The 15,298-nt window shown below is 44.1% G+C and overlaps 1 protein-coding gene across 1 annotated transcript in view; it reads left to right on the forward strand.

The window, feature by feature from the left end:
- LOC139696479 (uncharacterized) overlaps positions 1 to 15,298 on the forward strand; it is a 434,479-nt gene that overhangs the window by 352,729 nt on the left and 66,452 nt on the right. The window contains exons 10-12 of the mRNA XM_071595264.1: positions 2,396 to 2,645; positions 7,756 to 7,983; positions 10,934 to 11,318. Coding sequence (XP_071451365.1) covers positions 2,396 to 2,645; positions 7,756 to 7,983; positions 10,934 to 11,318 — 863 coding nt within the window. The remainder of the gene's footprint in view (positions 1 to 2,395; positions 2,646 to 7,755; positions 7,984 to 10,933; positions 11,319 to 15,298) is intronic.

A 15,298-nucleotide genomic window follows, 5' to 3' on the forward strand; every position in this document is an offset into this window, starting at 1 on the left:
GACATTTGTACTCAATTGAAGGGTCCACGAAAAGAAATGATCCTGCGTAAGGACCACTATCAGCTATCGCAACGGGAAACTTCCTCCTTGGTTATCTCCATTTGGTAAAATGATGAAAGCAGTGAAGACACGTGAGAGAAAGTGTGACTTTTCACGGACGGGTGTGGCGTCCGGCAATCGAGAGAGAAATATTCCTGAGATTGTCATGGGACGAATTCATTGCACAACCGAGTCAATCTCATTGGTTAATATTCAGACGAGGACCTTAACTATTCGAATAGTGACATGAATGACGGTCGATATTATGAACAGGGAAATTAAATGAGCAAAGGGTAAAAAAATAGTGATAAAGTATAAACAATGAAGCAGTTGGCAAGGGAGGGGGAGGGGCCAACCTCATGTTTAGTCCGACCATCTGAGTATCGCCGAGAACCGCTGGCTACAGTTATTGATTTGAACTGGAACCCGTCGCAACGACATTTTCTTTCCAACCCATAAGGTCTAATGTCTCCGTCTTCGGTCTTACGTACACACTCTCTCTAGCTCTTCCCCCGAATCATAAATTCCCATCATGCATCTGACCCTCTTCCCAACCCTTACTTACATACGCCGCTCTTACTTCCGTGCGATCGGTGACTGGAGCTCCGCGTCATCGATTGCTTCCCTTCCTCAAACATTTCAAGTATCTTTTAACCCTGCTATGGAGAAAATAAACCGTTAGCAAGCCTCCTGTAGCATAGAACACGAGACCTTGGACATAAGACTGTTTAAATTCAACATAATTGGGGAATTTATGGATTCAAAAGTATTAAAAATTGAGTTTTTGATTCAATGATAATCTTAGGCATCGAGCTGTACCGCTATTCCCTTCTACATCTGCATAATAACCCGCAAGCCGCCGCAAGGACGTATGGCGTGGGGTGTTAGGTCACCACCTGTAAAAAGGAAAAAAACCACATGCAAAATCAACACATACATACACCTGTACCCAGAGTGGCGCATTCATTCATGCAAAAATCCTTTCAACTTACACGCATGCAAATACGAAATTCCACTACCACATGAACATGCAAAATACAACGGTCTCCTCCCTCAAGAACACGGGAAGGGAATGTGACCCAACGCTGCAGGTAGCGGGAGGGTCCCGCCACGGAGAGGGGCGAGGGATGGAAGGGGAAGGTTAAGAACAAAAAAGGCAGAGCAAGCAATACTGTATAGAGTTCTACATTATTCAATGGCATTCTAATGCGGCGGAAAGAAAGGGTTTTGGCAGCTGAACACACGAGGTTAGTGAAAGTACATGCAATTGAGTACAGTGCATGCAATTGAGTAGGCCTAATTATTCCCTGGACGCTGAGGGTGGCAAGTGGAATTTTTGCTATCTCTAACACTACAGTTTCTATTTCGTATTGTCCGTGGGAAGGAGTCCTTGGATCTGCTAGTTCTGGCTTCTATTTCCCGAATTTTATATGCATGATCCAAGCGACCAATGTGTATGTAGGAGTGCGAATAATTTGCGAGACCTCGATGCTGAAGCACGCGGATCTGAATTTATTTAATAATTTCAATCTTGCATTGAATCGTCTCTCTTCCAATGATTCCCACCCCAAATCCATGAGCATTTCGGGGACGCTTTTCGTTTTATCGTAAGAGTTTTTAACGAAACGGCCTGCTCGGCGTTGAACCTTCTCAATTTCCCGAATGAGGCCTTTTTCAGTCGAATCCCATACGCTACATTCATATTCTAAATGAGGTCTTACAAGAGCGTGGTAACGACGTACCTTGACCTTGGAGTCATTTCTGCCGACAATGCGTCTAATAATTACCAATTTTTTACATGCTTGCCCGCAGACTTAACGCACGTGGGTCCCCCAAGTTAAGTTTTAGTGAATGTAACCATAGGTACAGGTACCTGTATTTTACCGTATCAACTACTTTTAGGTCAACTGTAGCTAATTTGTAAACAAATACCGTTGATCTTTTAAAGAAATTTGCCGCCGAACATTTATTTTGGTTTAATGATAATCCCCATTTTGAACACCATGTAGTAATAAAGTCTAGATCCTGTGCTAGAATAAAACGATCCTCATCCCCAGATATCTCCCGATGAATCACCGGGTCATCCGCAAACAACTTAATCTTACTTTTCTCTCCGCTGTCCTAGTCGTTCGCAAAAATCAAGAAAAGCAACGGCCCGACTACACTTCCCTGAGGTATCCCCGTTCCCTGCATTTTGGAGCAATGACTTAGATTACATAATCACTTCATTCGGTGAAATATAGTTAAAATAAAAACGGCGAAATCAACTCGCGTTTGAAGCTCACCAAGGTGTGAGATTTATTTAAATCCATCAAGACACCGTTTATCGATCATATTAATCAGAAATTCTTTTCAGGCGGAGCTCGCCAGTGTTTTGTCTGCTTCGGAGTACCGATTCGTGACGTCGAGCATCCGGGGATCTGACCAATACAGCAACAGTGCCATCTACTGGCTGGGAGGGAGGATGAGCGACCAGCGGTCAGCGGATGGTGGAGTGGTCAAGGAGGAGGTGGTGGGGGTCGAGGCTGGTGCGGCTGAGGGGGCGGGGGAGGAAGCTCCAGACCCCGGGTGGCAATGGGTCGACGGCTCTCCGATGGACTTTCAAGGTGAGTGTAATGAAAGCTTCGGTTTATGCCTCGTTGTGTGTTTGTGGCCCGCTGATTCGATGGCCAATCTCGTGTGACGATCGGTTACTAATCTTGGCGCCGATGAGCATCTTCGAATTACTCTTAGAAGCGGCGTAAAGCAGGCCGATGTGTTCGATTTGTCCTCCGAATATCTAAGCTTCAATCTATAATTTAACCTTCGCTACTTGAGTGATTCCCAGCCAAGCTACTATAATATTTTGGATACTTATACAAGATATATATTGGACATATATTTTAAGGTAATATACCGGTTAAGGTAGGTTTTTGGATGGACATAACTCCAAATAAATATTTTATTACTCCTAACAAAACCCTAAATCCCGCCGACCTACTCTACATCAGGTCCCTCTTCATTTCTGAGTAAGAGCACGTACTTCCTTCCTCCCTTCATCCCGTCCAACATCCCTATCCTGTTCCTTCCCTTTCCTCGTTTGCCTAACATCCTACCCTCTATCACAGTCTTACACATCCTTTTACCGATCAATACGCCCTTCATCCATTTTTCCTGCCTCCATAGGATTTCTCCCAACAAACCCCTCTCTTCGCCCACCATACCAAGTACTTCCTCATTTGTTTTCCTTTCGATCCATTTCACCTTTTCCATTCTTCTCTACACCAACATTTCAAAAGCCTCCAGTCTACGTCTATCCTCCTGCTTCAATGACCACGTTTCCGCGCCGCACATAGCTACATATCGTATCTCAGTTTTTAGTCTTTTTAGTTTAGAGTCTTTCTTAACATCCTTACTCAACGTCCCTCTCATCAAATCCCTCCTCCTTGTGAAAGCCTCTTTGCCCAGCGAATTCTTCTCCTTACGTCCCTACTACTTTGACGGTGTTGGTCCAAAACACTACCGAGATACGTGAACTGTTCTACCTGCTCTGGTTTTTGCCCTCCTATTTTAATGTTTAGCTCAGTCTTTTTCTTTCTATAGAATCGCATAATCTTTGTTTTAATAACATTTATTTTCATCCCATACCTGTCGCACTGAATTTCCAATTCACTCAGCAATGCTTGCATCCCCTTGGCTGATTGACAAACTAAAGCTTCGTCATCAGCAAACCTAACTGATTTTACGAATTCCCCGCCCACTTTCATTCCTAACTTCAGTTTTTCCCACGCCTCTTTAATCATTTCCTCTACATACAGGTTGAACAGCGACGGTGATAATGGGCAACCCTGCCTTACACCTCTTCCTAACACTTCCCATCCGGACTCCCCGTTCCCCACTCGCATCTGAGCAGTCTGAGATATGTACAGGTTGCGGATTAGCCTCCTTTCCCTCCAATCTATTCCTATTTTCTTCAGTATACTAATTAGATTTCCCCAATTCACTCTATCAAACGCTTTTTCGTAATGTACGAAACAGGCAAATACCTCCTGCTTGTATTCTCTATTCCTCTCGATTAATAATCTCATTACTGCAATGGCATCACGCGTACCTCTCCCCTTCCTAAACCCAAACCGATCATCCCATAGGTAATCATTTGCCCTACTCTTTATCCTTTTTTATGATCCTGAGAACAACTTTAGCTGCGTGGGATATCAAACTATTTGTCCTGTAGTCCTCACATGACGTAGCCTTTACCTTTTTCGGAATAGGAACTAAAATTGATCTCCCAAAGTCTTCCGACCAGATTCATTCCTCATAAATACTACGAATCAGCCCATTTAGCCTCTTCCTCCCACATTTTCCTATGCATTTCACTAGTTCCGCGGGAATGTCATCCACCCCCACGGCCTTATTTAGCTTCATCTCCCTTAATGCCCTTTCTATCTAATCGTCGAGTATGTCTGGACCTAAGCTATCTTGCTCTACGTCATGTTCCTTTTCTATGTCTAACTTTGTTGGTCTAAGTTCTTTACTATACATTTCTTATGTTTATTCCTTCCATCTCTCTTGGATATTTCCTTCGTCAACTACTATTTTACCCGCCTTATCTCTAACTCTTAGCATAGATCTTCCTTTCTTTCTTCCCGATAAAGATTTAACTTTCCTGTACAGCGCACCAATTTCCCCCTTCCTCTGCAAACTTTCCATATCCTCGCACTGCGTCTTCCACCATGCTTCTTCTGCTTTATTTGTTGCCCGCCTCAATTTATTGTTTAATTCTTTGTACTTCATTTTACCTAAGTCTGTATTTACATTCTTCCATTTTCGCCGGTCACCCATCTTTGTGATCATCTCATCCGTGATCCATGGTTTCCTGGAAGAGAATACCCTTTCCAATTATCCTCTGCAACCCCTCCTGTGCCTCCTATACATTGACGACATCTTTCTACTATGGCCACACAGCATAGATTCCCTTCATTCCTTCATCTCCCAACTCAATGATTCCTCATCTCTGTCTTTCACCTCGACCATTTCATCCTCTCAGATTACCTTCCTCGATGTTAATATATCCCTCAGTAACAACAAATTCCTTACCTCTGTTCACACTAAACCTACTAATAAGCAGCAATACCTTCATTACAGCAGTTATCACCCCTTCCATACCAAGCGCTCCCTCCCTTACTCCCTCTCTATCCGCGGTCACCACATTTGCAACCATCCCGAATCCCTTAACAAATACCTTAACAACCTTCACCACTCCCTCCTCCTAAGAGGATACCCTGATTCTCTCCTCTATAAAAAAATACTTAAACATTTCTACATCCCCAAGCCTGCCTCAACCACAGACTCCCAGCCTCTCTCAATCTGTACTACCTACTTCCCAGGCATTCAGTCTCTCAAATTCATCCTCAAAGACCTATTCCCCATCCTCAAAAATCACAACACTTCCTCCAACCTTCTTCCCAAATGCCCCTCTGTCACCTTCAAACGTCCCGCCAACCTAGCAGATATCCTCAAATCCACCAGGCCGCTCTCAAAATCCCCTCACACCCCCAGAGCCATACCCACTCCATGTCATCGAGCAAGATGCAAAACCTGCCCTATTTTCACCACTCCACCCCACTCCATCCCACCATTTAACTCTCTCCCGCCCTTCCCCTATTCCTCTCGCACTTCCAAGTATGTTGTTTATCTTCTAACCTGTAAACTCTGCCCGTCCTTTTACATAGGCCAATGTTCCACACCACTTAACATTAGCATTAATAACCACCGCGCCTCGTGCAATCCCTCCTCCCCGTCCGCGGGTCTCCCCATCCCTAAACATGCTTCCCATCATAGTACCCCTTTCAACCATTGTTACAATGTTTCCGTCCTAGCGTCCTTTCCCACATCCGATAACCCTATAGCATTAAAAACTCTTGAAATGGCATTCATTTACATCTGTATGGCCTATCAGCATCCGGGCCTCAATGTCGTTCACTGATGGGAGTGGCCTAGAATTGTTACTTTGTGGAAGCGATGCATATCGGAGGGTGGACACTGTGTTTTTCCGCATGAGTTTTGGTGTACGTGGCCTTTGTTTCGACTTGCGAAGTCTTGATCAATACTTTGTAGGTTGAAACCTGGGTCTCGTATGTTGCAATAGTTGTGGTGAGCATGTTGTTCTATTTTCCGATTTTGTGTCAATTCCACCTCCTCCCTCTCCCTCCTTGCCTATCTCCGCTCCCCTCTAGCCCAGCCTCTCCCTTTCCTCTCCCCAACCATTCCTCTCACCACTCCTTCGCCTCCCGTTCTCCCCTTCCCCTGGCCCCCTTCCCTTTCTCTCGCACCCCTCACCTCTACAATTCCAGCAGTCATTACTTCTATATCTTCAGATGAAGACGGATTGTTTCCGTCGAAATATCAAGAAATACGTGTGAGTGTTCTTCTTTTTTTGTGTTTCTATATTGTGTGTTACAGTGTATTGTACTATATATATATATATATATATATATATATACATATTTATACATATATATACATATATATATATATCACTTTTTGCATCTTTGTAAGCAGCTTTTTAATACCGGCGTCGTACCTTTCTCTTGCCGCGTCGTGAAGCCAACTGACGACTGCTTCTCCGATATTAATTCATTGCTATTTAGTGGATGTGTACGGTGAGAATTGTATGGACATGAAAAACGTGCGGAAGTGGTGCAGGGAATTTTTTGATGGCCGGGTAAATGTCCACGATGAGCAGTGGTCGGGGCGGGCGAGTTTGCCGGACTCAACGGTGGCTCCAATGGACGAGATGGTGCGCAATAACCGGAGAATTACCCTTCATGAGATAGAGGAAGGCCTTAATGGAGAGAGTGGCCTCTTCTCCGTGCAGGTTATTGTTTCGGAGGTCCTCGGTTACAACAAGGTGCCTGACCAAAGGAGTGCGTTTGCATCATGAAAATGCACGTCCACATGTGTCACATCAAACGACCACCCTATTCAACGAATTCGGCTGGGATATCATCGACCACCCTCCTTACAGCCCGAACACTGTTCCCAGCAACTACCACTTGTTTCCCGCTCTAAAACACACCTCGGAGGACAGAAATTCTAGTCAGACGAGGAAGTGCAAGAAGCTGTCGTCAGTTGGATTCGTGACGCGGCGGGAGAAAGGTACGACGCCGGTATTAAAAAGCTGGTTACAAGGATGTAAAAAGTGATTGATCGTCAAGGCGACTACATATAAAAATAGCTTAACGCTCAGCCTTTCCTACAATGCACACAAAGTTGAGGATACATTTGATTTTTCATGAAAAAAATAGGAGACCTTACTATTCGAATCGCCCTCGTATAGATATATGAATTTTTTTTGTAGGTTCCATCACCTTTCCCCATTTGAAAAACCCTAACCACCTCTAGGACCCGATAAGTTCGTCCGGCGGCCAACCAGAAAGATATGACGAGCAGTCCGTGGAATGAATGACCGTAGCATATAGTATACACATTGAGAGTCGTCATCTGCCATTGGCCTCGCGCATGTTCACCGCTTACCTATTTGTCTTGTGCGTTTCATTGAGGTTCCATACCATTTGCAAGCAGGTATTTACCGGGTGCGCCCGGTACGATTGCTTTTCTGGAATATTTTACTCAATGGCCGAGTGGAGGTCTAGAGATTGATGACTCGTGATTGCTTTTCGTGACCTCCTGAGTGACGGCGTCCTCCCTTGACACACGCACTCTCTCCTCCCGCAGCGTGGCTGCCCGACGGCCGGGGGTCCGAGGGTCGCCGCGCCCCCCTCTGCCTCGGAGTCCGCTGGAGGCAGTCCCCGTCTCCGCGCCTCCACCCCAGCGGCCTCCACTGGAGCCCCGAGGCGTGCTCCTCCGTCGGCGGTTACGTGTGCAAGCGGCGGAAGGGCTGGAGCGGCGTCGACGCCGAGGAAGCGCCCACCAGGGCCCAGGGCGGGGGCCCCGGAAGCACAGGTACACGAGCGCGTTACCGGAGAGGTCAGCGAGAGAGCTATCATTCCCATGCCCTCGTCCCGGAGTTTTGAACCTACCGTTGGGATGAAATAGTCTGTAACTCGCAGTCATTTGATATGTGAGTGGGAGCATTGTATATGGTACAAATAATGGCACCGCAATGCACTTATAAATTTACTGCTAATTTAACATTGATCAGATGCTTCTTAGAATGAGATGAAAAGCTTATATTCCCATATTAGTCACAGACTTAAAAGCATACAGTGTCAATTTCTTTCTCTGGGATGATTTGCTTACCTCATTTCATTCTTTAGCATATTATAAATAAAAGTTCTGAAACTACTATTCCTTGATGGACATCTATATTGTTTCTTAACTTTTGTAATTTACTTTTATTTAGTACTTATTACGTGAACTTTTTCATGAATGTAATCTCTAAACCATTCTCTGAAAATGCCTCGTAATCCATATTAATGTTGTTTTTCGCCAAAACGCCACCATTTACAGTTTTATATGCTCTTTTGAAGTCTAATATCACACTCATTGCACTTTGCACATCATTCGATTCCCTTCCTCTCTACTTTTAAGGTTTGTTCTATTGCCCCTTTTCTACATTGATGTTGCATAGGGAAGTACATTATTCATTTGTCGATTTGCAGAAGGCGGTGTAAATTGAGGGAAGCTCTTAATGCTTTTTAACAGTTGCGCTGTGAATGAGCAGGATTAAAGCGATGCGGGTGGATGTGTGGGGATACAGCGTCGCTGGAAGAGAGGCCACAAACCATATTCAAATGCCGAGATGGCACAACGGAAGATGAAATGGGTAGTAAAAGTTAGCAAAAAATATTGTATTCTAAATTTAGAAATAGTATGAAAATCGGAGGCCCTGACCAGCAGAATATTTCTAGGGACAAACTCTGAGAAATTTTAGGCTGAAAAGGAAGATGATGCACGAAGCCCAACGTACATAATATCCTCCATTAAATATTTAGGCAGATATTTGGATGAAAACCGAAATTAATTTCGGTCCTACATTAAAGAGATTCAGGGGAGGTGATACGGTGTACATTCTCTGAAGGGAGCGAAAGGCTTAAGTGCGGCGATTGTATGGAACCCGTCAGAGAGGGAGTTGGAAAACTATAGGCATTTAGGAGATGGGCAAGGTGCCACAAGAGGCCACCAGGTTTGCGAAAAATGTCTCGTATTTATTTATCGACTTAATTGGGCGACGTTGAGACTAATAGTCCCTTCTTCCACCTAACCCTACATTACAGACATTATATTGAAGACAATCACATACAACCAAGCCCTAGGTGGAGGGAAATCCACCTTGGCGGGAATCGAACCCGCGACCTTTGGGTGATTGCAACGCAGTCAGTACAAAAATTCGGCTGGAAGGCAAGGAGCAAGCCAATCAGAAATTGAGAAGGTGAGGAGAAGGCCTTAGAAAGGTGCAGGGGGACTCTCGATTTGACTCGCGGCTCTAAATAAATAATCCTTCTCTATTCCAGCATTGGACCATTCGGATAAGATGAGGGAGATAGACACGGGCTGCAGCACCAATTCAGATTCAGGGACTCATTCCTTTCTCTTGGATTTTATGATCACTACGTGTATACATCCAAAAAAGGATGACACTCTGGCTGATGAATAACACTAACCTCGTACACTTGCCCACTTAACTACTGAAGTCTGTCGACACCCCCTGCCACATGCCTCCGGGACGGCTTTCAGGATATGATGTGGATGTAGATTAAGATCCGTGACAGAACCCTGAGGACTTCGTTTCGGGTGATAGAGAGAATTACATCTATAGTGAATCCCCTCGAGGCGAAATTAGTAGTGCTTGATAAGTATGAGAATGGGGAGAGATTGAGTGGAAATGACTAAGTAGACGATAAAGCGGTGATTAAACGATGAATAATTTCATGATTTGGCGAGTCCTTGAAGATTTTTAATGCCAAGCATTTGTAAATAAAAATAATGACGTGTGACAGCCAGCAGAATGGTAACTGGTAGTATGTGGAATGTGTTAAACATCAATATTGGTATAAGGAAGCAAAATGACAAAATTTAAAAGTGAAATTTCCACATTATTGCATGAAAATGAAACTCGGGTATTTCAGGGTAAGCATAAATGCCAACTAAATACTGTGGGAATGTGTTTGATGTATTTGGAGGTATTTGAGGAGTGTTCGAGCAGTAAACAGAGGAGGGTGAGAGAGAGAGGAGGGGGGTGATATGGGGGTAATGAATTAATGTGGAATGAATTCAGCTCTCGACAGGCAAGTACAAAAGACAAGTGCTAATCGCTGGTTTTGTTATCTTGACAGAGGGAGAGAAAATGAATAAGAGTGAAAATCATGAATGTAATAAACGAGAAAAAGAGGGTGAATGGTTTGAAATAAATCAGTGGGCGAGGAAGTCGTGAATGAATCTGGTTGAAGAGATAATCCTGGCCAGGGATAAAATCAGTCGCCTCTGAGACAGAGTAGCATGTTTGACACCAAAGGAGCGGGGTCAATAGAAGTGTGCGAGTAATGTACGGCACGGAACGAATAAATCAAAGAGAGTACGCTTCCTCGGCTAAACAAAAGCCAGATATTTGTTGTCTCTGAAAATTCTAAAGAGGAATCAGCATGAAAACGATTTATGTACTTGGAGGAGTGAAAATAACTGGGATCCGGTAAATCGCCATGAATGTTTATCTCTTTCGCTACGCCCCTGCACGGTGGTAGTAGGACTTCGATCGTCAGCTGATGAAAAGGCTGCGAGTTTGAGTGTGCTCGGACGATTTTAAGTTGCGTGCATCAACTGTGCATTGTAACTGGGTCCATTTGGGTGCGAATCAACTGTCGATGTACTTACTGATAAGCCAAATGGTTCCAAATTCTTGTGGAATGACCTGCCACCTGTTTTCCTAATATCTCCTCTCTGAATTCCGCCATAGGTGGAGCGGGTCGCAGCACAGAGATGATCGACCTCAAGGCCAATGCCTACCCTGCCTCTTTTCCTCCCGCCCTCGTGCCCACCTCCAGGGGCGGTGACCAGGAGTCTTGGTCGCCGCCCCTGGTCATGAAGGACCTCGTCCTGGAGGGCGATTCGGGCGTGGTCACCTCGCCCGGGTATCCTGAACGCTATCCCCCGGAAGTGAGGGCGAGGATCATCATCGTGTGCCCCCTCAAGAACCGCCTATTTATTCGCTTCACGACGCTGGACCTGGAGGACCAGCCGGACTGTCTGTACGACTACGTGGAGGTCAGGGAGGTGACCAAGTCGGCGGGACCGGGACGTGCCGAGCGGTGGTGTGGCTCGCACACAACGGATCTGGAGAGGTATTAAGTCTTCATAAATGAATTCTATGAGCTCCATGAGACATCAATTATGATGCATGGCAGAGGCTAATCTCGGGGCAACAACAAGATACTCAGAGTTATTGCTCAGCACTTGTATCGAAGTTATGTAAGTTTTTGGAGGAATGTCTTGAAAGCCATTTGGGATAATGGGAAAATGCACGATATTGACAAATTAATGGTGGGGTTTTGGATTTTACATTGGTCCCTAGCACACACACACATATGAATACCCTGCATTTACTTCCTTCCTCCTTTCATTCTGTCAAACATCTTTATTTTATTCCTGCCCTTCCTCGTTTGCCTTACATTCTCCCCCTCTATTACAGCCTTTCACATCACACTGCCGATCAATACGCCCTTCATCCTTTTTTCCTGCCTCCTTAGGATTTCTCCCAACAAACCCCTCTCCTCGCCCAATACCATGCTAGAACTTTGAAGAATCATTTGTTTTCTTCTCGGTTCACTTCACCGTCTCCATCCTTCTCCACACCCACATTTCAAAAGCCTCCAATCATCCTGCTTCAATTACCATGTTTCTGCAACGTACAAAACTACGCTCCTGATCAAAGTTGTAACCAGCATCTTCTTAATATCCTTACTCGAAGTCCCTGTCATTAATTCTCTCCTCCACATTAATGCTTCTTTTTCGAATACAGTCCTTCTTTTAACAACTACTTGGATCATCTTGGCCCAATGTATTTCCAAGGTGCTCGAACTGTTTCACTTGCTCAAGTATATGAGCACCTATTTTCATATACAACTTACATTTCATCTTTCTCAAAAACCATATAACCTTTGTTTTATTTATATTGGTTCCCATCCCCTACCTATTGCACAGAATTTCTAATTCACTCAGCAATGCTTGCTTACTGGCAAAATAAGGCTCGATCGTCAGTAAACCTAACCGACCCCAAAAACTTTCATTTCTATATTTAGTTCTTCCTCTGCCGCGTTTACTATTTCCTCGACAGACACATTAAAAGTCACCAGTGAAAATGAGATCCCTCTTCCCTAACACTGCCCATTCAGACTATAATAGATCCCCAACTCGCACCTGGGTAGTGTGAGACATATACAGTTTGCGAATTAGCCTCCTATTCCTCCAATCTACTCCTATTTTCGACAATATATCGATTAGTTTTTCTCAATCTACTCTATCAAATACATTTTCCCTATCTATGAAACAGGCAAATGTGTTCTCATGGTATTCAATATTCCTCTCAATTAGTGAACTCTTTGCTGCAATGGCATCACGCGTACCTCTCCCCTTCCTAAACCCACACTTATCATCCCCTAAGTAATCATTTGCCCTACTCTCCATCCTTTTGTTGATGTTCCTGAGAACCACTCTAGCTGCGTCCCAAATCACAATTATAGTTCTATAGTGCTATCAAATGGATGCCTCAGACCATTTCCTTGACCTTTGAATAGTTCCACTAGAAAGTTATCTATTCCTACAGACTCATTAGATTTCAAATCCTTTAATGCCTTTTCTATTTTCGCAATCATATATCCCTGGACCTAAGCTATTTCCATTTACGTATATTCTGTTTGCATGTCTAATCTTTCTGGCTAACTCCCGTTTTGAGGGTTTTAGAAGCACATTTCTCAGCAGAAACAAGTTACAGACTTGGGCCCCTGGATTGTGTCACTTGCAACTATACCCAGTTATGTGGAAATTAAAGTACAATAGCTAAATAGATGAATACATATGCTCCCTTATTACCTTCCCTTATTCCCTTTCTTTCTCCCTGACCCTTCTAAACTGTCATTATAGTCCTCTTCATGCCAGGGTACATTCACAATTTCCACCCTGGCATGTATGCACATTTACAATATCTTAAAACCTGACATTATCTGCCAAACGTTTTTTAGAATATTGTGTTGATCCATCCAATGAGGTTCATCCATTATGTTCCAAGTTTCTTCAGTTGTGCCATCAATCAATCCTAAGGCAGACTGGAGGGTAAAGTTCAGCTGGCACTAAACGCAGCACGGTGTGTGAAATCCACTCATCAATAGAATTGGCAGACTTCCCTTTCCTTGTACTTCTCAGAAAGCCCTGGTAACCGAAAAGTCTTGCAGGTTGGGGGAAGCTGAGAGTGCTCGGAGAAATCCACTAGAATCGAACCCAGGCCACCTGGTCAGTTGCTGAATGCTCAAATCGGAGGAATACCCCATCCCCATCTCTTTTTATGTTGCTTCATTATTTGCCCGAAGTTTTTTTTGAAAAAGGCCTACAGTGGTCGAGTATCCTATCCGCTACCTTACTCGCCGCTTCCGCCGTGTAATGGACCCCAGATCGGTTAAGGGGAGTCCTGCAAGATCGGAGGGTTGGTCTCAGGTCGACGAAGGAGGCTCCTATGTCCGAGCAGAATCTCGATAGTCTCTGGTTTATGCCTTCCACTCGGCTCCAAACCAGAGACCCGCGATCCTCCCTCGGAACGATGCTGCAGACCGTTAGTCGCAGCCGAAAACCCTGGACGCACTTCACCTCGGAGCTCAGTTCCCTGAGGGAACGGAGGACCTCCTCAGATCCACGGTCCGGGACGTTGTTGGTGCCAACATGGGCCACGACCTGCAGCCAAGAGCACTTATTGCCCCTAATAATAAGTCAAATGCGTTCTCTCCACAAGAGGGCATGCGTACTGCTTGGCGGAGGGGGTTTCTTTGAATCAATTTTAATTAGAAAATTACAAGATTCGCGATCGCTGATCCGAGATTTAACGCTATTGCTGTCCCAACCGATTACCAAACAAGTTAAAGTCACCGCCAATTATTTTGACTCTGTTATTATTTTTGCGTGTAAATTTGTATATTTGTTCATCGATGGCAAGAAATGTTGTAAAATCTGAGTCTGGAAGTATATAGGAAGAACATAAGTTGATGTTGGGTTCATTAGATCGCAGTAAGGTGCACTTTCTATGTTATTATTTTCAAATACACATTATCTGCTTGCACTTTACTGGATAAATTTTTAACTGCATCCTAAGGTGCAATTATTTGTAAGTTAATAGTATATGTATTTTCATGCACGTAAGTTGAATGGATTTTTGTATTGATGTATGCGCCACTGTGGGTATGGGTTTGCATGGACGTGCTGGTTTTGCATGTGGTTTTGTTCTCTTTTCCGGATGGTGAACTAACGCCCCACGCCACACGCCCTTAAGGAGTACGGAGCATTTTGTAGATGTAGATTTATTCATTTCTAATTGCCGAAGTTTAAATGACAAAGCCGCAGAAACTCATCGCCTTATTCGTATATCATAGCACAGGTGTATATATAATTATTGGGACAGAAAGCTGGTCTTCCTCTGATATTGCCGATGGTGAAATTTTCCCAAAATCCTTTTCCGGTCGCGGAAACGACCGGGTAAATGTAATCGGGGGCGATGTCTTCATTGTTGTTAAAAATTCTTGCGTCAGCAGGACCGAGGTAATTCCAGGTAATTGTTTGGAAAGCGTTTAGAGCTCAATTAAAAGTCATCAAATAAAAGAATATATGCATGCGCATTTTATAGACCGCTAGTTGGCAGAGACAATTCATTGCTAGAATTAGATCAGACAATCAAAGGTTTCTAATCCCAACACGACGATCACGGCGTTATAATCGGTGGAGATTTCAATGTCCCATCTATTGGCTGGAGCACATGTAGTTTTAAAACGGGCGGTAAAGACGAATATATCTGCGAATCGCCATTGAATTCTTTGACGTTGAACTTGCATCAACGTGTCACTTCATCAAATAGGGGCGATGATAATCTTGATTTATCAGCAAAAAATATTCCCGAAAAAGTCTTAGCTATAGAAAATATAAAAGAAAAGTGGTGACCTCAGGGCAATAAATGCTAAGATTCCGCTAGATGGGGTCCGAAATATGGAGCCTAAAAGGAAAATTTACTGGCCAAAAGTGTGTGCTACAGAATCAATTTGCAAGTTTTTAGATAAACAGTAATCAC

The sequence above is a fragment of the Hetaerina americana genome, unplaced genomic scaffold (genome assembly GCF_022747635.1).
Source record: "Hetaerina americana unplaced genomic scaffold, ioHetAmer1.1.p SCAF_7, whole genome shotgun sequence".
Lineage (NCBI taxonomy): Eukaryota > Metazoa > Arthropoda > Insecta > Odonata > Calopterygidae > Hetaerina > Hetaerina americana.